This window comes from Varanus komodoensis, unplaced genomic scaffold (assembly GCF_004798865.1).
Source record: "Varanus komodoensis strain SLA01 unplaced genomic scaffold, ASM479886v1 scaffold5, whole genome shotgun sequence".
Classification (NCBI taxonomy): domain Eukaryota; kingdom Metazoa; phylum Chordata; class Lepidosauria; order Squamata; family Varanidae; genus Varanus; species Varanus komodoensis.
Genome location: NW_025336087.1, coordinates 29210 through 53824, shown reverse-complemented (window position 1 = coordinate 53824; position 24615 = coordinate 29210). Strand labels below are relative to the sequence as shown.

General features: G+C 44.9%; 1 protein-coding gene across 3 annotated transcripts in view; it reads right to left on the bottom strand.

Moving 5' to 3' along the window:
- C7 (complement C7) overlaps window positions 1–24615 on the bottom strand; it is a 37337-nt gene that overhangs the window by 4146 nt on the left and 8576 nt on the right. The window contains exons 2-18 of one of the 3 annotated variants that reach the window (XM_044446611.1): window positions 23117–23250; window positions 22762–22817; window positions 21760–21835; window positions 20031–20172; window positions 18757–18910; window positions 16436–16574; window positions 14818–14952; window positions 13136–13379; window positions 11507–11620; window positions 7578–7744; window positions 6639–6867; window positions 5251–5422; window positions 4010–4097; window positions 2924–3056; window positions 2362–2553; window positions 1034–1130; window positions 503–687 (exon numbers count right to left, since the gene is read on the bottom strand). In XM_044446611.1, coding sequence (XP_044302546.1) covers window positions 503–687; window positions 1034–1130; window positions 2362–2553; window positions 2924–3056; window positions 4010–4097; window positions 5251–5422; window positions 6639–6867; window positions 7578–7744; window positions 11507–11620; window positions 13136–13379; window positions 14818–14952; window positions 16436–16574; window positions 18757–18910; window positions 20031–20172; window positions 21760–21835; window positions 22762–22817; window positions 23117–23122 — 2329 coding nt within the window. In that variant the 5' untranslated portion in view covers window positions 23123–23250. Of the gene's footprint in view, window positions 1–502; window positions 688–1033; window positions 1131–2361; window positions 2554–2923; window positions 3057–4009; window positions 4098–5250; window positions 5423–6638; window positions 6868–7577; window positions 7745–11506; window positions 11621–13135; window positions 13380–14817; window positions 14953–16435; window positions 16575–18756; window positions 18911–20030; window positions 20173–21759; window positions 21836–22761; window positions 22818–23116; window positions 23336–24615 lie in introns of those variants that run through there. The other 2 variants (XM_044446612.1, XM_044446610.1) reach the window with 2 other exon arrangements.

Below are 24615 nucleotides of genomic sequence, written 5' to 3'. Positions count from 1 at the left end.
ACCTTGAAGAAAATCAGGATCATTATTGTCCTTCTCTGCAATGCAGGAAGGCCAAAAAGGATCTTTTTAGATGCATGTTTACTTTGCTTTAATCAATGGCAAAGCTAAACAAGGCTTGGACAGCATCCTTTCTAGAGCGAGAATGCATCTTAGACCACTCTCCATTGGTATTCCTCAACAGGAATTGTTCATTTTCCTTGGCAAAGTCATATGAAAAGCATCCCCGAAGGATAGTAAGTTTGAAAATCACAGCAGGATGCTTCCTTCTCATTTCTGCTAATGATTTGCCATCCTTAAGGTTCTGAAGTACACATCAAGGAATAGGGGAAATGCATTCAGGCAAAGCTGGATACGTTTTCCCCTAGGCTAATTCTACATCATACCCAGGAAGCCAGTGTGACGTTTGCTCATGCTAGTTCTGTGTAATTCCCAGAAAACTTCAGGGACTCCTGTAGCACCTGCAACCACACTTGCTGGGTAGGATGGAAGGAAAAGCACTTACGATCGCAGGTCTCCCACATCTGACACGAGCCACAAGTTCTCTCAGCTGCAGCAGGAGTTCTGCAATTCTCCCTTCCAGCCAAAGTGTACTGCCTGCCCATGCACTCCAGGGCATGTAGCTTACAGACTGTCAGCAATGTGCTTTTCTTGGTTCTTTGGTCTGTAGCACAGAGTTCCAAGGAAGAACTGAAAACAGGCAATCACACTGTTAACATGAGCCGCACAGATGGACTAGGGCCCCAGGAGGCCTTCCCCACATCCCTTGGCCCTCTTTGATGTTACAGACCATCTCTTTGCAAGGTCTGTTCATCAAGTCAAGTCCCATCTCTGCTAACACCAGATGACAACTTTTTCAAGACAGGTCAAATGAGGAGGAGACAGGGTAAAGTGGCCAGAGCTGGGTTGGAAGGGAGACTGAGTTGCTTTTTATGGACAATGAAGCTCAAAGTTAGTTTTCCAGATCTCTCTCTTCACTCCTGGGCTTCTGCCCTTCCAGGTTTTGAAGAGAAATGAGAAACTTTTTTCAGCTTACCCACATTCATACGGCATCTTACACACACATCTAGTCTCCTGAACTTTCTCCCATGGTTGGCATTCGATCCTTGTGGGTTCAGTAGCTGAAATGACATCTGAGAAGGAAGGAGAAATACAAGCTCTAGAAAAGGATGGAAAGGTAAAGAGAGGATGCTTCACATCTCCTCCAGAATATTCTTACTGGCTTGAGTGGGATATCCACAGAGCCATTTTGGCATTGTGCACTGAGGGTTTACTGTGCAGAGTTGCAGGTAACCTCAGATCCTTGTGGGGACTGAATCCCAGATGGCCACACTCCCATCCCTGGCCCTCCCCCTTCCCCCAACCACCAACTGTTTGGTTATTTCCTGGCTTTTTCTATCCTACTCCCCATTACTAAAAACTTGAGATGCTTAGCTACTGGCAGTAAGACTTTTAAGCGATAATTTGCTGGTATGCTTTATTTTGGCTGTGTCCTCTTGGCTTTGGCCCTGCCACTCCCAACACAAAGCATAACCAAGTCTCAGCAACACACACTTCTGGTTATGCTGCTTTCAATGACCTGGTCTCTTTATCTTGTTTGATTATTATTATTATTATTATTATTATTATTATTATTATTATTATAGCATTTCTATGCCGCCCCTTGCCGAAACCTCGGGGCGGCTTACAACATGATAAAATACATTGAAATACAATAGTACATAATAAATTACCATTAAATATAAAAATGCAAAAAATACATTGATTTACAAAAATAAAATTAAAATTATCAGTATAAAATATGGAGGGTGCCAATTTTCCTTGCCATCACAGTGCCCAAGGAGATGCCATTCCTTCCACCCCTGGTCTGGAATCAGAATTACCACAGCTGCTTCCCTCCCCATTCCCTGTTGATGCTGCAGTTCAGCTTTAAAAAATAAGCCTCCATTGGCAACAACGGGAGCTTAATTTTCTAGGGGGGGGGGGGAGGAGATTTTTCTTTTTGCATTTCAACCACAATGGGGGAGGGAAGGGCTAAAAAAATTACTTTCAACCTTTTAGAATGGAGGGGAGGAAATGCCCAAAGCCACAAATAACCAGCAAACATGCACACATCTGCTCGTGCAATTAAAGAAAGCCACACCAACACTCTGGGTAGAAATGTTGTTATGTGGCTAAAATAGAGCACAAAATGTTCAATGCTTCAGGGAGAGCATGTCCTGGAGGACCACAGAAGTACTGAATTTTTGGAAGGAAGCATAGGATATAAGTTTAACTTATATCTCTAATTCTCCTCCTTCAAGTGCCTATGGGAAGGTTGCTATTTCACCCCTAGTTAGACCCAAGACTCATTATGGGGCATACCTCTTCTCCTGCACTGAATGTCATTGCTATTAGGAGACCATCTCAGGGTAGGTTCACACAAAAGGAGAGCTGCTCCTTCCAGCTGCATGCTATCTGGGCACGACAGGTGTATTTTCTCTCCAATCTGATATGAGGGTTTCAGTGGGTCTGCAATGAGTCCTCCTCCCAACACAGGTAAGACACAAGCTGTTTCTATAAATGACAAGTAAAGACAAATATTTTCTTTTTCTGTACAAATTGCTCTTTTCTCTCCCTTCTAGAAGGATTGAATTTCTTATGTGAGTGGTCTTCAACCTTTAAAGACCCAGGAGTCACATTTTACATCAGCCGGAAGCCACAAGAGTCATGCTTAGTATTTTTTTCTCTACCTATGTCCATTCCATCTCTTCTTTTCTATTTTTCCCTCTCTGTTTTTGTCCTATTCCCTATATATGTTTCATTTGTTCTTTCAAAGTGTAAAGAAATAAACAAAAGAAGGTCCATAAAATAATTGGTGGAATAAGCCATTGGCTTCTTTTAGGTATGACCCACCAGTTGAAGTTGTTGATTTTCTTATACATACTCTGGCATCTTATCTGCCCCATGGTCCACTTGAAGCCTTCACTGCATGTAGCAATCTGGTTTCCCACAAGAGCATATCCATTATTGCAGGTGTAGCTGATGCTTTTCCCCACAGGATATGATGAATCTGCATCCTAAGAGGATAAGAAAAGCCACGCCAGATGAGACCAAAATCCAGCTAGTCCAGGGTTTTGTTCAAACATTGGCAAACCTGCTCCCCACAGGATCTCACAAGCAGGACATGAGTGCAACAGTCCCCTCAGACCCATGTTCCCCAGCAGCTTGTGTGCACAGGTATCCTGCCTCAGGTACTGGAGGCAGCATACAGTTATCAAGACTAGAAGCCACTGGTAGCTGCTTCTTCCTGAAAATAAGGCATCTTGGACATCACTGAAGGTGAAGGTGACCCCTCCAAAATCCTTACACACTGGAATAAGTCTAATGGAATTCATTGAAAAATACAACGTTATGGATTTTCTTGCATTTTTATGCATAAATGTCACAGCCCTGGACCTAGTCATTTTTCTTTCAAGGGAAGAGTTCTCAGCCATGGAGACACCTGGTCATGGAGAAGAACTCCTGAGACACCAACACCACTTACCAGCACTCAACCAGCACGGTGATATTTTCTTGAATGAAAAAGAACCCCACGAAAGCGCCCCAGGGCCATTTTTGCAGCACCCCATCCCCCTCATCCCCCCCCCCCGGTGCCAAATCTGCCACGGCAATGGCAGCAAAAAAGCAGCCATTTTGCTAGAAAACAAGGCACAGGGAGAGAAAAATAAATGTGGAAGGAGAGAGGGAGGGAGGGAGGGAGGGAGGGAGGGAGGGAGGGAAAAGCTGCAATTATATGTTAAAACATGGTTTTATCCAGCATAATAAAATCAGACATCATGCTCAAGTAAAAGCTAATAGTGCAATTGTAGTAAATTAACAATGCAATCCTCTACATACCTACTCAGAAGTCCCCCATTGAAACCACTGGGGCCTATGCTTGAGTTGATGGGTTGAAAACTGCACTCTAACATCCTACTGCACTTACACATAGAAGCTGGACCAGGAAAACATTCTTTTATGCTTCACCTACTTGAACATATCCATTTTCCAAGGGTGGAGGTGGTGGGCAGGACTCTGTGGCAAATGCAGACATGTCAAAGCAGTGTGGCTCTATGGAACTATAAAGAAAACATTTCAAGGCTGTTGTTACTATTGCCTTTGTGTCTGTTCAAGATACTTCCCTGTTCGTTTCAAAATGCTTCCATACTTAAGGTGGTCAGTATTGCAAGGCCTTTACATTTCAGTCAGAGGAAAAGGATTCTCATCTAGACGATGGGAGTGAGGAACCCAGCACAAAAACAAGAGCTGTGTGGTGCTTGCGAACTTGTCTTTCTCGCCTCCCTTGCCCTTTTCTTATTCTGCTTCACAGAAAATGTTGCAGACCTTTGAACTTCATATAAAAGTGTTCCTCTGAACAAGCCAAACCCAAATCCAAAGTCAACCTTGCCACATGGACAATTTGAATTAATTCTATCTGTGGGTATATGTACTTAGAGAATGGACCTACTTTGCAGAGGCTGAAGAGCCCTTCATTTAGTTCAGTGAAGATTTCAACAAAACTTAGTAGCCAGGACATGTTATGCCCCCCACACATCAAGCCCACCGACCAACGTAGGCATGGCCTCTGCCATGGTGCATCCCTATAGCCTCCTTCAGGAAGGGGCTGTCTTTATCTTGCTGGGGGCAGAGGAGGAGCCTCCCCCCAGCAGGAAGGAGAGGCAAGCATATCACTGTCCCTCAGTCCACTAATCTCCTGTCCCTCAAAATCGTAAGGACTCGGGTTAGCCTGCCCCTGGGGCTGAAGGTGTTCCTACAGGCTTAAGCTCCATGGACACATTTAAATTTATTACAATGAACTGATGTGTTTTAAAAACAGAATAGTCCAGGGTGCAAAGCCCTAAGGATGGCTCACTGTGCGTGCAGAGTTTCAGAGGAATAGGTTGCATGGCCTTGGTGCTAATGGACAGATGTGCAGGGAGGTGCACATCTTCGTTTACTGCATTGTGACATAGCGGTGAGTGTTGACTGGGACTTAGGAGATCCTTGCACTAGTCCTCACTCAGCCATGAAACTTTGGGCCAGTCACTGATTGGCAGCTCAATCTACCTCACAGGGTTGTTGTGAGGATAAAATGGAGAGGAGGTGGACTATGAAAGTCTTTATGAGTGGAAAAATGCAGAATATAAAAGCAATACAATAAATAACAGTTGTTGCAGTAGTATAAGTAACAACTCCTCCCCTGTCCCCCCACTATCCCAACAGTAACCCTACCGGAAATACTGCAACTCCTCATCCTCACACTGCCGGTTTTGAACTGCTTCTCCAATGCAGGACCTTCCGCCACCACTAGGAGATGGGTTATTACAGCTTCGCTGCCTTGATTTCCTTCCTGCTGTACAAGGACTCCAAGAGGACCAGCAGCTCCAGCTTCCATCAATGACCCCTGCATCACAGCAGGAGGCAGAAAGGGTCACTCATCATGGAAGGATAGATTTGGAAGGGATCTCAGAGTTTAAGGACCCTGCTCAATGCCAGAACTGTACAGCTGCAATATACCTGATTGACCAGACCTGTTGAAAGACCTCCGGTGAAGGAGAGCCTGCTGAAGCAGTCTTCCCCACTGTTGAACAGCACTTCCTATTACGACATTCTTCCTAATGCTCAGCTGAAATCTCCCTTGGAATTTCCATCCATTGGTTCCAGTCCTGCTCCCTGGAGCAGCGGAGAACGGTTCTGTTCCATGGTCACTGTGATAGCCCTTCAGATATTTGATGACCACTATCTTGTCTTCCTTTAATCCTCTCTTCCCAAGACCAAGCATACTCAACTCTTTCAACCATTTCTCAGAGGATGTGGCTTATGAATCCCTCACCATCCTGGTCACTCTCCTCTTGAAGCCTACCAGATTGTCAGCAAAGTAGGGCAACTGGTGTGAAGTGCTCCTCTCTTACGCATTCAATGAACAATCAGGAAAAAGGTGTACTGCCTTATTTTCCCTAATGGAAAACTAATGGAAAGTGCTGTTTACAAAGGGAAGCAAAATTGGAGGCTCACACCATTACCTACAAGTAGGGAGTAACAGGCACACAACAATATCGAAAAGCCCCTGGTCCGTTTTAATGTTGTGTGTGAAGACTCCTAAGCTGTTGCTCTCTCTCATCATCTCTGACATAGGGTGACTGTATGAATGAATGTCTTCCAAAATGTCCTACCTTCAACAGCCCTGCTAAGCAATTATAAAACAGACTGTGGCTTGCTTTATGAAACTGTTCCATCTCATATTTGGTCATCATCTTCTTCTTCTCTGCTTGACTTAAGGACAACATCATTGTCCTCATTGCCTTCTCGTCCTTTGATGGTGTGCCCGACCTGGCTACTGAATCATTCACTGGGATAGGATCTCCTGGTTGGGGCGTTGCTACAGAAAAGGCCCAGTCTCACGTAACCACCAATCCTAGCCTCTTGGCAGTGGTAGGACATACAGGGTCTCCAGTGAAAATCACAAAGCAGTCATATCAGAGGAGGTGCCCTTTCTGATATCCTGTCCTCAAACCATTTGTATCTTTAAAACAAAACAGGTAAAAACTAGCTAACTCAGGAGTAGTAAAACTGGTAGCCCAGCCTATCTTGAAATTGAAACCAGAAGAAACATTACTTGCCTGGTTGGTCTTGTACAAGAGTTCCTAGTTCACAAGCTGATCCAAACGTATATGGTTTGCAGATACATAGGCACTGTGTTCCTACAATGACTGGTTGGCCGCCATTTTGACATGGGCGGCATCTGCAGGGATCATTTTCACTCAAGTATTCTTCAATAGCGTGTTTCAGGTGTAGCCTTTTGACTGAGGCACATGGTACTTCCTTCACCAACTCATACAGTGGTGTGAGCTGCATATAATCGATATGTTCAGCTTTGAAAAACCATCCACCCTGCTGCAGTTTATTTGCTTTTTATATCCCACTTCACCCCGAGGAGTCAAGAGCCATTTTCATGGAGCACAACCCAGCCAAACACTTTTATGTCCAGTTAGAGAGGGTCAAGCATGTGCCTGACATCAGTGGGAGTTAAATGATCTTTACTTTGGTTGCACGATGTGCACAGAGCTTACCAGAGGTCTCCGGGACAAGTGCTGGCAACCCACAGACAACCCTTGAGTGTGTGTTATCATGCTGTCTGAACTCAGCCTTCAAATCAATTCACCCTAAAAAACAGACTAGGATGCCCTGAACGATGAGTCCTGTGAAGAGGTGGTATGATTGGTTCAGGATACATGCAGGGAAGCGCCACATGCAGAGAAGACTGCACCTGCTGTGCCAGCTCCCAGCCTCCGTCCACTGACCGTTCCTCCGTGAACAGAGTCCATGCACATACATGTGCTATGGCTGGAAACCCTGAGCTGTGCAGAGCACCAGGTCACCAGTGCCAGGGGGACATGGACGTGTGCTGGCTTGACCCAGGGGATTGAACCGATACCCGGAGGCTGGAAGTGGGCCAGGCAACCACTGCTCCACCAGCCCCCTTTGAAGCCCTGAGAATCCCTGGGCTCCAGCTGGGCGAAAAGGACTTGTTGAACCCCAGGAAGAAATCCGTCTCTTACCTTCCGCTTAATTACTTTAGGGAAAAGGGTCACGGACCGAGCCCAACGGGAATATCGTTCAGAATTTGCCACAGGATTCTGTACGTCCAAGTAGACTAGGCCAGACACTTCTCCTGGGCCCCCTCCCTCTACAAAGGGGTCCGCCTTAATCTGAGTGCTGGCGGTCCCTGAAAGAACATGTGGAGTACAGCATATACACATATTAAAACATTTCATATTGCCTAATAGTCTGGGTTATTCATGTTCAGTCAGTCTAAATGATCTCTTCAGTGGTCCTTCATAGCTCAGTGATTACAAAGAGATTCAATATGTCATTCTTGATTCTAAGGTTTCTGTAAAAGATAGTCAGTACCAAAACGAGAAATGAAAGGACGCAGAGAACTGAGCTGACTTTGCTCCTTGTGAGAAATGCTGTGGCACTGTCAGTTCCCCTAGACCAGGGAACAAGAATGTCTTGCCCACAGGCCTAATCTGGCCCATGGGGCAGCCCAACCCAAACTGTGCAGCTTCTTGGGGTTCCTGCTGCAGCAAGACTTGGGCTCCAAGCCCTGCTGGCCCGAGAAATCTCTTCCTACAGCATCCTGCCCCTGCATTCTCCAACCCAAGGCCAGGCATAACAGCAGGGGTTCCCCTGCTAGTGCCCAGTGAGGGGTGGTGGGCATCTGGGACTCACCAGGCCCAAGGAGAGCGGTCACTCCTGTCTGTGTAAACAAGTTCCGTGACTCTCGTCCCTGCAGCTGCCCCCAGTCTCAGGGTCCCTTTGTCTGTCCTGGGAAAACTGTGCCTCCTTCCAGCGTGAACCCCTCACCCCCACCGCCCAAAACAAAGCAAAAACAGTGAGGGACGTCAGGGGATGGGGACACATCCCCTAATGTCATACAGGCCACTGTGGCCTGGTGGTGCGGTATCCTGCCCTAGACATCTGGTGAGGAGCAGGAATTTATTAATGCAGTGAACCCTTGTTTAATGCTCACTTGTGATCAAATGAATCTTGTGTCACAGAAACTGCCTAAGTCAAGGGTCCAGCATAGCCAATAGTGAGGAATGCTGTGCTTGAAGGCCAAAACATCTGGAGATCAACTTTCTGTGTCCCCCCCTCCACCAAAATTTCAGAAGCTGTACCCTGGAACCTCTGGATCTTCTTGCTCCCTGGATGTTGGATGCACATCCAAGTATGACTGAGGACTTAATTATGCAACTCTTTCTCTGAGAGACATCTAGAGACAACACTCAATTTTACGATTAACATTTGTTGACTGAAGAGCTGAGCAGGGATGTCATGACCAGCGTTGCTGCAAGTCGGACACCACTTGATGCCAGGCAACAACAAATCTGTTGCAGAAAACAAGACAGTGCTGGCACCATGTGAAAAGGAAGATGAGAGTATAGAGCAGTGGTGGTGAACCTATGGCACACGCACCACAGCAGGCCCGCAGAGCCCTCTCTCTTAGCACACGAGCCAAGTCGCCCCAGCATCACCCCAGCATCGCCCCAGCAGCCAAGCATCGGATAGCAGCGCACAAAGCTACCCAAGGAAGGCTTTTTCAAAATCTCCCTATTTTCAAAGGAGTTTTAGCCCTATATTAGGGTTGGGGTGTGCACCAGGGTTACATAAACTTGGTGTGCAGGCATGATTTTGATGGTTGGAATGTGTTTAGAATGGGCCAAAATGATGAGCTGTGTGGAAAAAGCTACTCAAGGAAGGCTTTTTCAAAATCACCCTCTTTTCAAGGGCACTTTCACCATCTATTAGGGTTAGGGGTGTGCACCAGGGCAGGGTTAGGGTTGAAAAACGAGGTGTCCTGGCATGATTTTGATGGTTGGAATGTGTTTAGAATGGGCAGAAATGATGAGCTGTGCAGAAAAATCTACTCAAGGAAGGCTTTTTCAAAATCGCCCTCTTTTCAATGGAACTTGAGCCCTAAATTACGGTTGGGGAGTGCACCAGGGTAGGGTTAGGCCAGTGGTGGCAAATCTAATGGCACGCATGCCACAGCAGGCATGCAGAGCCTTCCCTGTCAACACACGAGCCAAGTCACCCCAGCATCGCCTCAGCAGCTGCGCATCGGATAACAGCGCACGTAGGGGCCATGCGCATGCTCGGAAAGGAGTAGCGGCACCAGATAATGACGTCAGGAGCCACAACTCATTAGTTGTGACTCGTCCGAGCTTTTGCATGGCTGGTCAGTGTGCTGCCATGGAGATATAGATATAGATAAAGATATATATATTCACTTGGACTGGGTGTGAGTTGTTTTTTCTAAACTAAAACCTCAGTTTTCAGGTTTTATTGCAGTGCTGGCACTTTGTGATAAATTAGTGGGTTTTGGTTTGCAGTTTGGGCACTCGGTCTCTAAAAGGTTCTCTATCACTGCTATAGAGGACCCTTCATTCTCTTAGCCTGCCCTTTCTTCTGTCTTGCCCTTCTTCTGCCATGGAGCTCAATGTGGTCTAAATAGTCTTCTGAGATCCAAGGGCTGACTAGCAATGGCACAGCGGCACTCACAGGGACATATCGTCAATACTTTTCCATTAGCAGGGATGCTGACAACATCAATCCATAGAATGTCTGGCAGTAGCTGGGATTAAATAAATGTTCCCAGGCTTAATATATTGTTTCATGCTGTCATCCAACATATTTTGTGGTACTTAGTCTGCAATGGACAATTATGGCTCTTCAGCTTTGCCAAACACCTACTCCTGGCAGAGATTAAAATGACTAGAACTGGTGATATGGATCAATACAGCTGCCTGAATTCTTGAAAGTTCCTTGTGGGCACACCTTGGGAGACTATCATGGTGAGCAACTGACCTTCACAATTTACCACCACACCACTCCTGATCAAACTCAGATTTGCTTACATTTAGCAAAATTTAGCAACTTCATCACAAGGATTCTGTCCTTTTTGGATTAATGGGTCCATTTGGAATTTTGAGAGACTGCTGTGGGTGCTTTCACAAAATGGCTGTTGGTGGGGGTGTTATAATATGGCAGTTGTGGTGCACAAGACCAGCCGCAAAACATGCATTTGCCAAAAGGCAAACTGGTGAGGTTAGAACAAAAAGTCATGTAAATAGCTCGGAGGCACTCTTTGGATCCCAGGAAGACATGGTGCAGGAAGACAGTGACAGTTTGCATGCTGGAGCCCATGCTGGAGAGTTCAGCCCAACCCAATCCTGCATGTGTTTCAAGAAATTTCAAGGCAGGAATTGACTTGACTGGCAACTCAGGAGGCAGGAGGGATGCAGATTTGGGATACAAATGAAGCGTGATGATCCCGGATGCAAAGGGGAGGAAATAAAAAGACCCAGGAGTCACTAAAATGTTGCTGTCCTACAACTGCAACAGGAAAATATTCAACATTCCTATACATTCTGCAACTATTTTTTCAACAAATGCATTAGTAAAATTACCTTCAAAACCTTTTATATTACCTTACAGACTAAAAATCTAGAGAAAAGAATGTTGTAATACCCCTAGGATCAGTTCATATTATTTTTATATGTATAAATTCACCACTCTTTCAACCACATGCCTCTGTTAGGTTAAAAGAAGAAAATATAACTGTTTACAATGAGAACATGTAATGCTAAGTAAAAGATGCAGATTTTATTACTAAATATACTGTTTATATAATAAACAGTATATTTATTATACATTTATTCAGATTTTATTCTAAACTGTGGTTATGCTATGTAATACGGTGTTGCTGCTTTTAACTATGCCAAGGCATTGGTCTGATCTAATATTTAATATTCCTGAAATCCATAGGGCAACAATAAAAAAATTTCACTGGCTTCAGGGACGTCTCTATTTTTTATCTCCCTTTGGCTACTCCCTTAAACCACACAGAAACTTGACTCTGCTTGATTTAGAGAAATATATAGTTTACCTGAGCAGGGTCAAAAATAAAAACACAATCATTTACCTGAAGATTGTCGGAGTAGTTCGTCCACTTTTTCACATTCTACTTTCTTTGTCTTTACGAATAAAAAATTTTTGCTTGATGAACTGCATTTGTGCATGTCGATTACACTCACACCTAGTGCAAGAAAAAACCATTAATTTTGACTATGCAAAGAAACGTAAATGGAGAAGATTCTAATGAGCCTAGTTGTCCCATGGTGGCTTGCTGGTTTTTACATTTTTTAAAAGTCTATTCCACCTTTGTGCCTAAATGTAAAGTTTGTAAGGCAGTTCAACCAGGTTTGTTTCTACTCTTGACATAATAAAATTAAACAGAATAAAGATAATTATTGAGTTTATAAAACCAACAGGATCCTTGAAGGGGGAAAGAATGTCTGCGACAAATCTTGGTAAGTAAATAAACTTCTTTTTTCTTTTTTCTTTTAAACAGAGCCCTAAATTTTCATGTTAGGGTATCTGCTGAATGAATCTGGGGAAGGTTTTCCATAATCTGGGCACTACTACAGAAAAGGCTTTGTCTACAATTAGGCCAGTGACATCCCTAAAAAAAACAGATATGGGAGAGACCATAGAACAGGCAAAGTGAATTTGGGGTAGGGGAGGAGTTTGCCCCACATTCTGAAAGAGAAATGGATATTTTAATTAAAGCAAGCTCTTGAAGCTACCACAGTATGTCAAAGGCATTCTGACTGCTGATCGTTACAGAACTATGAAGTTACTAAATGTATTTATAGAGTCGGATTCTGGTAATGCTACTTCACTTCCAACTGTTGTGCAAGAAGTAGCAGAAAGAATGCCTAATGCTTCACACACAGATTGCACAATTCCTTCTGCTAGCAGAAGAACATCTTTGGATTTCCATTCCTTTGACCTTCCAAGGACCTTGCCCTGTGTTGGCGATAAATTACAGACTATGCTAAATGTGCCGCTTATGTCCGATCCTAACCTTCCTTTTCACCTTAGTGTAAGCAGCGGGGTCCCTATCCACACTGGGCCTGTGGTGTGTGGGAAGAGGCGCTGAACCTCCCCATTCAGTCACTTCCCTCTCCCATCACTCACACAGAGGCTAAAGAAAGAAGAAAATCCCTCCACTGCTGACTATACGCAGGGTTTTTTCCCTCTACCCGGGGAAGGCATTTGATGTGGCAAAGCTGTGGGGGAAGGTCGAACAACGTGAAGGTTGTGTGGGGGTCCCACCAGTCTGGATTGAGCGCCCACGCTCTTATACGAAAGTCAAAAGGCATTCAGATCAGCCACATACTACACATTTAAACCCTGTCCCCACTCACACCTGCAACCTACATTTTGAGGCAATCCCATGAGCATTAAAGGGAGTAGCAGGCTAACGTTGGTTCCCAGCCTGCACAAGTGGCAACATGGGGTCAGGCTGATCTGGAGAAGTTTTGGCTCCAACACGCCATTTTCACCAGTTTCAGTTGCAGGATTTGCACAGGAGAACAGCTCCCCTGGATATTCAGTGGTTACCAGAATATTTCACTTTTCCTGCATTTTGTAACAATGCAGAATGCTAGCCTGGACATGTGCAGTTGTTTAGATGTATCTGCAAGAAGGAGGTTCATTCGTAAATCATCTCCTTCACTTTTTGGGAACAGGTGCTGCAAAACACTACCTTTAGCTTTGGCACTATCTGTAGAAACATGAAACAACAGTTTGTAATATCCTCCCAAAGATCCAGACTGCAGGAAGTGTGTTCCAAAATGTTCAATTAATCTTCGATATGCATTGTATTCATAGTAGGGCGGGAGGTTAGCAAGCTCCTTCCAGAAGGGCTCAGCAAGAGTTAGAAATTCTGGCCGATTGTTGATGAACTGCGCAACTTCCACACTATTTTCAATAACTATGAGGTGGTTACTCTGGGAAGACAAAAATAAAGATGTGAGCAGAGGAACATGGGAAGCTGTCTTCTCTGCAGGCCAGTGATCCTTCTACCCAGGGTTGTCAACAGACTGACAGTTGGCTCCATGGGGTTTCTGGCATGATTCTTTCCTAGCCCCATGTAGAGATACTGCAAACTGAACCTGGAGTTTTCTGCTTTTAAAACTTGTGCTCTGCACTGAGTTACAGCTTCTCCCTTTGCTGACTGCTTGCTTCAGCATGCTTTAAAATCTTAGTATCTGATTGACTGATTGATAGCATTTGTATGAAGCATCAGATTTAGGCAGATTCTGGAGTGGTGAAGAGTTTTAGCTAAAACAGCTCAAAGAATGAAAGCAATAAGCTAAAACCAGGATGACATGAAAACTGGGACTAGACATCAGGAGAGGCTTCCTAGAACAAAGGTGTCTTCATGGGCATCAAAAGAATACAGTGCTGGAGTCTGCCTGACCTCCAGAGGAAGGGAATCTGATAGAAATGGAGCTGCAGTGAAGACTCCTTTCCTGGCAGACTTCAAGTTAGGCCATAGGTCCATGTGGGATCATCAGGAAAATATTCCCCAGGTATCTCAGTGACAAGGTCGGTTGGTAAAGGAGACAACAGCAAACAACAGCAGGATGGGCATCTGTCTAGTGAATGCAGTACGGAGTGGTCTGTCCCTCTTCTGCCAGCCTACCTGCCACACTGAATTCCTGATGGCCCATGGCTATCAGCCATGGAGTCAGACACTACTTTAGAAACTAGATCCAGAAACTGAGCCACATGCTTCCTCTTGCCAATTAAGACGTTAAGTTTCTTTTTCTAACAGAAGAAATACTACAAACCGAATGTGCAACTCTCCTTACTTTTCTAAAGTCATTTGCCATTCAGCACTCATGAGAGCAAAAGGAAAGTGGGCAGAAGGCTCATGATCTAGGTCCAAAACTTTATTTTATTATATTTACATCTTGTTTTGTTCCCTTTCAAGGAACTCGAGGGAGCCTACATAATTCTCTTCCTCTCAATCTTATCCCATAACAACAGCCCTGTGAGGTAGGTTGGGCTAAGAGTCCATGACTGGAAGCCAGCTCACCTGAGTCCCAGTCCCACACTCTTAACCACTACACCACACTGTCTCCCACTTTAAAGCATTCTTGGGTGCCATGGAATTGGTGGATGGAGATTTCATTCCCAACCTAGTTTTTGTGCAGGTTTTTGTACATAGGCAGCTTATGCTAAATAATAGGTGCTTAATTACTGGGCTATGTGTGTTGTATGAATGGGCAGAAATTTGTTTGTTTTTTGGTCTAGCATTCACACATCCCCACCGCATTCATGCTCAGTCTATACATTTCTGACAACTCCAAGGAAATGTGTCTCTGTAAATGCTGTTTTGGTCTTTCTACTTGGATAGGGCAAGCAGAAAAGTGTATTTACCTTTGAATGGTTTTCTTTATAGTTTGATGGATGAAAGTTGTGGAAATCATTTGCAGTTACACGCGTCTCGGTATACTTCATATAAGCCCAGGAACTGTTATAAAATTCCGTGCTGAAGTCATTCTGAATTTTCACCTAGAAAAAGGAACAGCCCTCTTTTATTTATTTTTTTTTCACAGGTAAGAAACATTTTATAATTCTACTTCATGGTGCAGGCATGGGGTACTTCCACAGGAGGCCTTTTGCTAAGGAGAGCTACAATAATCACTGGCACTACCAAACATTAAGCGGGGCATTCAAACATTAATGCAAACCCCTCACAAATTATGCTGCAGTGCATGAATGAATGAATGAATGAATGAAAAGGTCTTGTGTCCCCACCAAGACTCGCTGTTGGGGGCTGCCACCTCAATCGGACCTCGTTTCCTTCAAAACTATCCACACAGCCCATGAAGCATGGGGGTCGGAGAAATTACTTGACGGGAGATTAAATGACTGTCAGATGGGCAGTGGGAGAAGACGCATGGCCTTATCGAGAGGTGAGGGCAGAAGCCGGCTGCCGATCCAGCATCCCTGGACCACTGAAGCCATTTCCTGTTGCTTATTGGTAAGGACAGCCCGTTCTCTTGGTCGCTGCTAGGAATGGATGAGTATCTTCACATTAGTTCTCTCCTTCTGAATATGTGAGGGTCAGAAGAAGACATGGGAGTACCACCAAAACCTCTTTCTAATCCACCAGTTTCATAGCCCTGGCATGGAGGCTAGAAAAGGAATGAGGAAAGGATGAATGAACTTAAATGCTTGGAGATTGGAAACCCTACTTGATCAGGGTTTCTAGATGTGCAGAGTCTCTGAAGCGAGTATATCCAAACACAAACAGAGCTCTCCTTTGGTTCTTCTTGCTAACCATGTGAAGTTTGGGGGCAGCGATGAGGACCCTGCTTATAATAACCCTGGAGGTGGAGTTAAGGTGTGCACCTGACTCTGTTTTCAGCTCCCAAGCACATAAACATGAGTGAGCACAATTGTGCTTTTATGCATTATTTAATTCTGTTTACAGATTTCTTCTTAACAATTCCTCTCAAAACAAGTAGCTAAATAGGATTCAGATATTGTAGGGAATATTTTAATGCACATTGAAATGTGTTTTCTTGCAAAACTTGTCTTTAAATGCAAATTTTCTATCAAATAGATAATGCCAAACAACCTACCTGAGGCTTGAAATAATAGTATTCAGGAAAAGTTTTCCTCTCCTCCCTCTCTCTCTCTCTCTGACTTTCTGAATGTCTAAACTGGTGACAATTTGTAACAATATTTTGCTGGATTATGGCCATTCAATCTTATCTCTTAACTCATCCTGAAACCTCAAGATCAGTCTTCTCCAGCCTAGTGGCCTTCAGAAGCATTTGGACGGCAACTTCCAGAATTCCCATCCAGCAGGGCCACTGACTGGGAATTCTGGGTGTTGTAGTCCAAACATGTCTGGAAAGCACAAGACTGGGGAAGGCTGCTCGAGATAAGGCAGATTCTACCTATACCTTATATGCACATCTTCTTTATTTTTATATTTTAAGGGAATCCTAGCAATGACACAGTGACTAAAATAAAATAAACCCACCTGGAATGTATAAGAAAGGACACTGTCACTCAGCCGATAAGGTCTTCTCTGGTCACCACTGTACACTTTTCTGCACTGACCACCAAAACTCTTAGTGTGAATGATTCCAGCTTTGGTCTCACCAGTAAGGGCATCAAAGCTACAACCAACCAGAGTTAGGTTACTGACTGTGACATTCAGCAGAGTTACGCACAGTCTTTTGTGTAAGTAGATAGCAGTACATCAGTAGACCATTTCAGAATTAAGTTATGCAGACAACAAGGTCATGTATAACGAAATGCTGTCATGGCAGAGCCATAACCCAAGTCCTCATCGTAGCATGCTGCATGAAGAAAAACAAAGCTGTTCCATCTGTTTGTATCAAGGGCAGAGAGCAAGTACCTGCTAATCCTAATGCATTCTATCTCTATGGCAACTGCCCTTGGTGCATTACATTTAGAGGTAAAATGTATGCAACTTGATCAACAACAATGGCCAATCCCCTCCCACCTTTTTTATGTGCTCAGTCTGAATTAAGGTCATCTGCCAGGCTGCAGGGATGCATAAAACCCGAAGTGGATTTGCTTCAAAGCCTTACACGTAGCCCTTTTGCTGATATTCCTTAAAGCCACAAAGAGGGGATCCACAAAGTTAAGTATCAGCAGTAGTGGCTAATGATTATCCCTTCAGGCCACCCTACTCAGACAGTGGATTCTAAGACCAGATGGTGGAGGGCCCACAAAAAATCTTGGAGGACAACTACTTTTCTCGTACCAACTCAGTAAGTCTAAGCAGGCCTAGGAATTACAAATGGAAGGCTGTGGCAGGGCTGGCCCAAGCTCTTTTGCTGCCCGAGATGAAAAACAAGATGGTGCCTGCACCCATTCAATGTACAAAAGTGTTTCCTCAAGACTGAACCTTTCCTCAACACTGGCAATGAGACAGCTCACATGAAGGTAGCGGACTAATCTAGTGTGTGCAGGAAAAGCACACATTTCTCTCCTACCACACCTTGTTGCCATCACACAGCATTTACCGCCTGAGACAAATGCTTCATTTTGACTAGTGGAAGGGCTGGCTCTGGACCTTAGCAACCAGAATCAAACCCATCCTGAGCATCGCTGCTGTGAAAGAGGAGGAGGAGGAGCTGCTGCCTCCCTTTTTGCTACACTTAAACACCAGCACGGCTGCAGCTCAGCAGGTGGTCTTGCAGGTAGTCTTAGAAGCCATCCACAGCTACATGGGACCTATATTGGGAACTGCCTGGTCTAAAACAAGTGTGGGCCTGGGCGCTCCACTGAAGCTCACCTGTTGCACAAGGCAAGACAGGGCTGCTCACAAACTGTGCTTGCCCACCTGGATATTTATCTGCTTGCTTTGCCTCCGGACCACCAGCTGTCACCTAACTGATGAAATTGTCCTTCCCCTTCCCTTGCATAGCCAGAAGGACTGGTTCACTGGATTAGCTCATAGCATTACATCCTGATCAAGTATTATATAATATAGCCTTTAACAGGGCTGGATTGACTCCAAACTAGGGTTGGCTCTTTATCTGAATGGCCACCAGAGACCTCTCCGACAGAAGGCATCCTCTATTTTCATGGTTGTTCTGTCAAGTCTGGCATAAAAACAAAGAACCCTCCACCTTCCGTACTGGGGTGAAATTACTGTAGTTCTATTCAGATTATAACAACTTCTAAATCTGCATTTGTGCATATATATTAGCATCTGTGATTTTTGTGCAAACAGGCATCCTCTTTTATCCTCCTTTTGAGGGGATGCGTGCTGTTTTTGTTGACAACTCACAAGTGGCCACTTATGTTAAGGACTCTACCTAGCTTAATTGTGGGAAGGGGTGCTATGCTTTGAATGTCAAGAAATCTCACCAGGCAAAAGAATAGCTAACTTCCTCCTACAATTAAAGTGGGATATGGAAAGCTATTTCCTTTCAAAAGCAGCAGATGGGGAAAAATGGTAGAATATTGTAAATTACTCTGTACTCATGGGATAGATATACAAAATGCAAATAAGACTTGCTTTCCTAATCCCTCCCTACCCATTTTCTGTTATGTACCATGCCTGTTTAATTGTACATTGATGTACAATGACTAGAAAACTTAAAGCATTATATCATTACCATTTCTTTCATTCATATTAATACTATTTCCACCCTGTTTCTCATCAGCTCTCATGCAAATAAGCAGGATCTGCACTGGTCACGCATGTTTAGCTCTTAATCCTAAGGAAAAGTCGAACTTCTCACATGCATGGCCACCACAACATAATGCATGTGAAACAGTCTGGCTGGTTGTTGAGCTAATGAGAATGGTACAGCAACATACCCTGTTCCTGTAAGCTCTACATTGGGAGGGGGCTTCAGAGGGGGCTTAATGTTCTCACACACTATCTTGACTTCCTCACATCGGTCTTCATCAGCACCATCCTCCTCACAGTCATGGTCTCCGTTGCACACCAAGTGCTTGCTGATGCACTGTCCTAAGGCGAGGAAGGAGCACAGTGAGGCGCGGCTAGAGAAAAAGAGGGGCCCTTCCAGAGGCATTGCTAGGAGGCGGCTCATCGCAGCTGGAGCCCAAGGCTCTCATGTGGAGCTTCAATCCTAGGGAGCCCTTTGCCCCATGGGCAAGTGCTGAAGTGAAGATACAGGAGCCTGATGGTTTTTGTGGTGTCCCATCCCTCTGGACTAGCTGGCGTTTTGCTTCCCCTTCCACTATGCTCACTGAACCTTTCAGCCTGAGGCTTTTCCCCCTGAAATCAAACACCCTCTGCCCCTGTCCAAACATCCCCTTTGCAACAGGAGTGTCCTGGGGAGATGGGGTCTTTACAGACACAGAAGGGCTTCCTCATCCATGGAAATTTGCACATACTTTGTCCCAAGTCCTGGATCTTTTTGGTGCCTGCTCTTCTCCATCATTTTAAACCCAGACCTGAGATGTCAAGAACAAGCAAAAAAGACCAAGGCTTTTTTTCTGATTCTTTTTAAATGTCATCATACCACATCTGTGACGTGAATAAACTCACTGATACCTGACTTATAAGACCTACGTTTGGATCTGACCTTTACAGGAGCGATACACTGGCTGTCAGGCTCGGAAAGCTGAGAATATCAAGGCTCCTCTGACTTGTTTCCATCCCCTCCTCAGGACCAGCACTAACACCAGGTGATGACCTGAGAAGGCAGGTGCTGGGTGGGTGGATGGGGGGAGAGGCAAACGCCCAGCTGTTTTTTGTGAACCCTGCAGCTGCTTCCCTCTGTCAGAAAATAGAGCTTTATGTGCAACCCAAATGTTCCAAGCCCAAAAATTAGCCCACTACTTCATCCATGGTGCAGGACTAGGGTTTGATCAAACATCTGCACATGCACAGGTGAGGAGGTGACACCTTCTCGTTCATCTCAGATAGCAATTGAGCCAGCCCTGTTCCTCCTGCAAGTGCCAAGCTTTGGATTTCGTCCCTCCTTGTGCTATTTCATCACAATTTGCCCTACCAAAGCCCCCGCAAACTCCCTAACTTTTCCAAATCTCTCTGCTTTGTTTTAAGCAGGTCCCATCAGCTTCTCCTGTGATACCACAAAGAAATCACGTGGGAAGCACCATACCTGATGAACACCTAAAACGATCACCGCAGCCTTCTTCTGTGGGGCACCCTCTTGTAGGAACACACGGACGAGTTTCAAATGATGCCCCTGAGCATGGAGGTCCTCCAAACTGTCCATAAGCTCCTATAGTTCGTCTACGAATCTAAATCCAAAAACAGTCCCTTAGAGCAGAGATGGATGACACGCATTCTGTACAGACATGCATTTCCTTCAGCAGGGTTTTTTCTGGGGGCAGGGGGACGGGTCCAGATGACCTTCACCCAGCCCTCAGGGGCTGTATGACACGAGGGGATCAGTCACGCTCTTGACATTAGCAACCATGGCCACGCCCACCTGATCCCATGGGCTTCCTGGTCCAAGAACTGGTTGGATCATCGCTGGCTTTGCAGCAGGGACCAGACTTCGCTCTGCAAGTACCTTCAAGTACCTTCTGCAAGTACCTTCCCGGTTAGCACGGCCCCATACATGGCACAGTCAGGCCATCTGAGGCTTTGCTGCTCCGGGGACAAGGAGTGCTGGGGACATCTGCATGCCCGGCCCCCTTCCCTCACTGGGGGCAAGGAGGATGGGCAAAGCAGTAGCAAACAGCTGCTTTCGCCAGTGTAGACGAGTCACATGGCCTGTGACTCCACATCCCTGCTGCTGCTGTCAGTCCATCTGAGATCAGAGAGAACAGAGGGCTTCTGTTGCTGATGCATGCTGGGAGGGGACCCCCTGCTGCTCTTCCCAGCCACAGATCAGAAACAGCCCTAGGGGGATTCTCCCAGGGGGTTCCTCCAAGAAACACAAGGGCTGGATGGACTTGATTAGTGCACCGCATGGCCTGGAGTTCCTACGCCCGTGCCTTAAGGGGAAGTGATAAATTATCCGGGTCCACATGCTGGCAATGGGCAGAGGCAGAGGCAAAGGGGGGCATGGAAACCATCTTTTCACTCTCTTTTCCCACCATCCTGTCCTCCCTCTCTGCCACCCCCTTCTCCCTCCCAAGGATACACACTTACACATTGCCAAAAAAGAGGAAAACATGAACTCCCCAGAAGAAGTGTTTGCATGGTTTGCCTAATATTTGCATATGCAAATTTAGGTACATAACTGCATATCAAGGACACAGCTGTTGTTTGAGCAGGAGAAGACATCTCACCATAGTAACAGAGACTGACCAGGTGAGGTGCGTGCCTGCGCACTTTGCTGCCCGGGCACTTGCTGCTGATGGTCCACGCCAAGGCCCCTCCCTGCTCCCCTTTCCGATGGCTCCTTATCCTTAAACTGGGCTTGGACTGGAACATTCTTCCAACAGAGGACACTAGCTCTTCAAAATAAAGGACTGCACTCTGTAAAATAGGACACCTGCCCCCGCAGCCTTCCTCCTCCCCCTTCACATCTGATGTTGATCAGAGGGGTACACCACTTTTGCCAGAGAGAGATTTCAGCTGGTCATTCATGAAGGGTTTTTGAAGCCAGGCCAAAGGTCACATCACATCAGGTTGCCCACTCCTGTTTTAGGGCAGATTCAGATGGAGCTCTTGGGCTGCAACCATCGTCTCCCTTGCAGCCTACTGAATTCAGTGGAACTTCCTTCTGAGTAAAGTCAGCAGGGCCACAGCCTCAAAACCTTGCCTAACATCTGCAATGAGGTGTCAGCTTTGTGTATCCAAATACACCTCACTTGAGCCCTCAACTTTGGGTCAGAGGGCCCAGGTCATAAATAGGTGGGGGATGTTTCTGGTACCTGAGTCTTGGTACAGCCATCACATTCTGACCATGGACCAAATGGATTCCAGCTGCAGTGGACTTGTGAAGAAGGCCTATTGGATTTTACGTGGGGAGAAGGAAAAGTATGGTCAAGGATTGCAACAGTGGAGGAAGAGATGTAGCTTGATCATGGAGCATGGGCTTTGCATTCTAAAGGATCTAGATGATCTTCATCAGTGTCCCCAAGCACTGTCTTCAGTGCCATCATGTTCTGGCCTTCACTCCCTAGCGAAGGGACCACTTGGGAATACCATGTGGTTGCTGGCATACTTCCCAACATTAGCAGGATAAGTAAGATAGGAAGTTTAAAGCATTTTGTGTGCACAGAAAGCACCATGAATGCAGTTTCTCCATGATTCTTAACCATCATAATATGAAACAATTTTTGCACAGGAATTGTACATTGCAGCTTTTCAGTTCTTTCACTAGCCTTTTCCTCTATTTTGGGCAGGCCTTTCATACTTTTAACAGATTCATTTTTGGCTCAACTGTTAAAGACACAGGAATCCTACCTGATAAAAGAGGTAAGTGAGGAAAAAAGTGGACTTCCTTCAAAGTAGTAGCCACATTGTCCTTCCCCTTGAATATGCATGCACCTCTCTGAATTAAGCTGATGAGTTGCAGTACAAATGGGCTCACAATGTGTTTACTGAGAAACAAGAGGGAGGTGTCAGCATATTTAAGAGGGACTTGAGTCTGTAGAAGTAAAATAAAATTTTAAAAGTCTTAGGAAAACCCCACACAAAGAATAGCCCAATGAGAACTGGGCTTGTTCAGTGAGCCCGGAAAGTTGCATGTCAGTTGAAAAAGAAAACTGGGCAGAGGGGAATGGTGGACCCTAGAAGAAAACATGTCTGGCTGGGAACCTGAACAGGAATGCTCCTGTCTGCTGGGGCAAATACACTAGGTCCCACATCTGCTGAATAAAGCACAGTATGCCCTTTTAAAACCCCCTTATGAGTGTCAGTGGACCACCTACCTTGAAAAAGCAGGAAAGGAGCCCACAATTTCCAACAGAAGGAAAATTTCAAGCATCTAAAATGAGGAAAGGAGAGGGAGTCGTTATTCTTCATAATTAAAATTTGCATATGTTTGGCCTGACTTTCTAAATGTTAATCAGGCAGACTTTTACTGCAAACAGGTGAATGTGGATGTATACATTTCTGTTCTCGCTGCCCCTGGCATCAATCACATTCCTTTTGTTCTTTTCCTTGACATTTCTGCCAACACACTGAACTTTTCTACCAAAGACCAGCCTTACACACGCACACACACACAACTTTTTCATTACCATTTGTTTCACGGGTAGAAACTGATTTGGTGACTGCCCTTACCTTCATGACTGGAGAACTACTCAGCTACGCAACAACTAGCTGTGAAAAATACATCCCTCCTTTGGGACAGGAATACAATCAGAAGCAGGAGGAGAAGTCGTCAGTCAGTCTGTCTCAGAACTTCTGGAGACTGACTCTGCCGCTGTTTCGCTTTTTCTTTTGCTAGGCAGTGGAATGTTCAGCCTAACCCATCTCTTCGCCTCTGGGGATGCAAACAGCCTGTTCCCGTAATCTCGCAAGTATCTCAGAGTACTAAAAAAGAACAACAAAAAGCCTTAGATTGGAAAAGAAAGTTTGGCTTTGTGCGCTGCGAAGTGCTGGCATGCAACTTGGAAAAAATGCTTCGAAAGAAAAGAGAACTTAGGAGGCTACCTTTCAGCAGGGGAACTGTTTCTCCATCTGGCTCAGTGTAATTTATTACAACAGATAGGAATGGGGCCCATTGAATACAGCAGGACCTGCTTCTCTCCAGGCGAAGTTGGCAGCGATTGCATTAAAAACAGAGCATGAAAGGAGCAGCAGGAGGAAGGTTAGGTTAGCCGTGCTGAATGAACATGCTCCTTGATGTGTGCTTGAATAATCCTTTTGCTTTTCAAGAAAGTAAATATGTCTCCATTTTATTTATGTCATAAACACAAAGTTTAGACAAAAGAGTGGGCCAAAATGGTGCATGTCAAAGTTGGTCAAGAATATACCTCAGGGTTGTGATTTATTTATTAGATTTATATGCTGCATTTTTCTTACAACAAACTCAAAGGATGGAACTACTTGCTTGTGTTGTTTTTTCACTTGTGCCTGTCTTTGTATTGTCATATTTCTTTTCAGAGATATGTGCATTGATTTCAATTGTACTACTGAAGCCTAGAGTTACTGGCTGAGGAAGGTCAACTTTTCAATGTAACCCTTGTCTGCATCCTCTTTGTTTCTTTATAATGCATGATCTTTCTTGAAGACTGACCTAGAGGAGATGCAACTCACAAAATTAGCCATTGCATNTAAAATACCTTGAAAGGTGTTCTGGAAGTTATTCCTATTATATTGTGGAACCAAAGCAGTCACATAGGCTGATATTCCAGTGCCAGGATAATAGTTTCTTACATGGAGACTAAAGTCTTGTACTGAACCCAAACAAACCTTATCACTTCTCCCTGACGTGCCAGAGGTCACTGGTGGTGAAGCAGTCAAATATTGATTAGGCTAGGAAGTTGAACTTTTCCAATAATGTGCTTAAGGTTTATTCAGTCTGTAGAAATCACTAAAAAGACACTGTAGCTATTCTTAATGTCACATATCTCTGTGGATGTGAAAAGAGGAAATGAAACCAGAAGTGATCCAAAGAGAAATCCAGAATGAATAATTCTCCACAGAATGCCAATGGAAGAAGTCAGTCTTCCATTGGTCAGGCATATCTACCCAAAGTTGCACTGAAGTCACAGAATTTTAGATACTTTAGTTTGTTCTTCTTCTAATTACATGTTCTCTGTTGTTCAGCTCAGGCC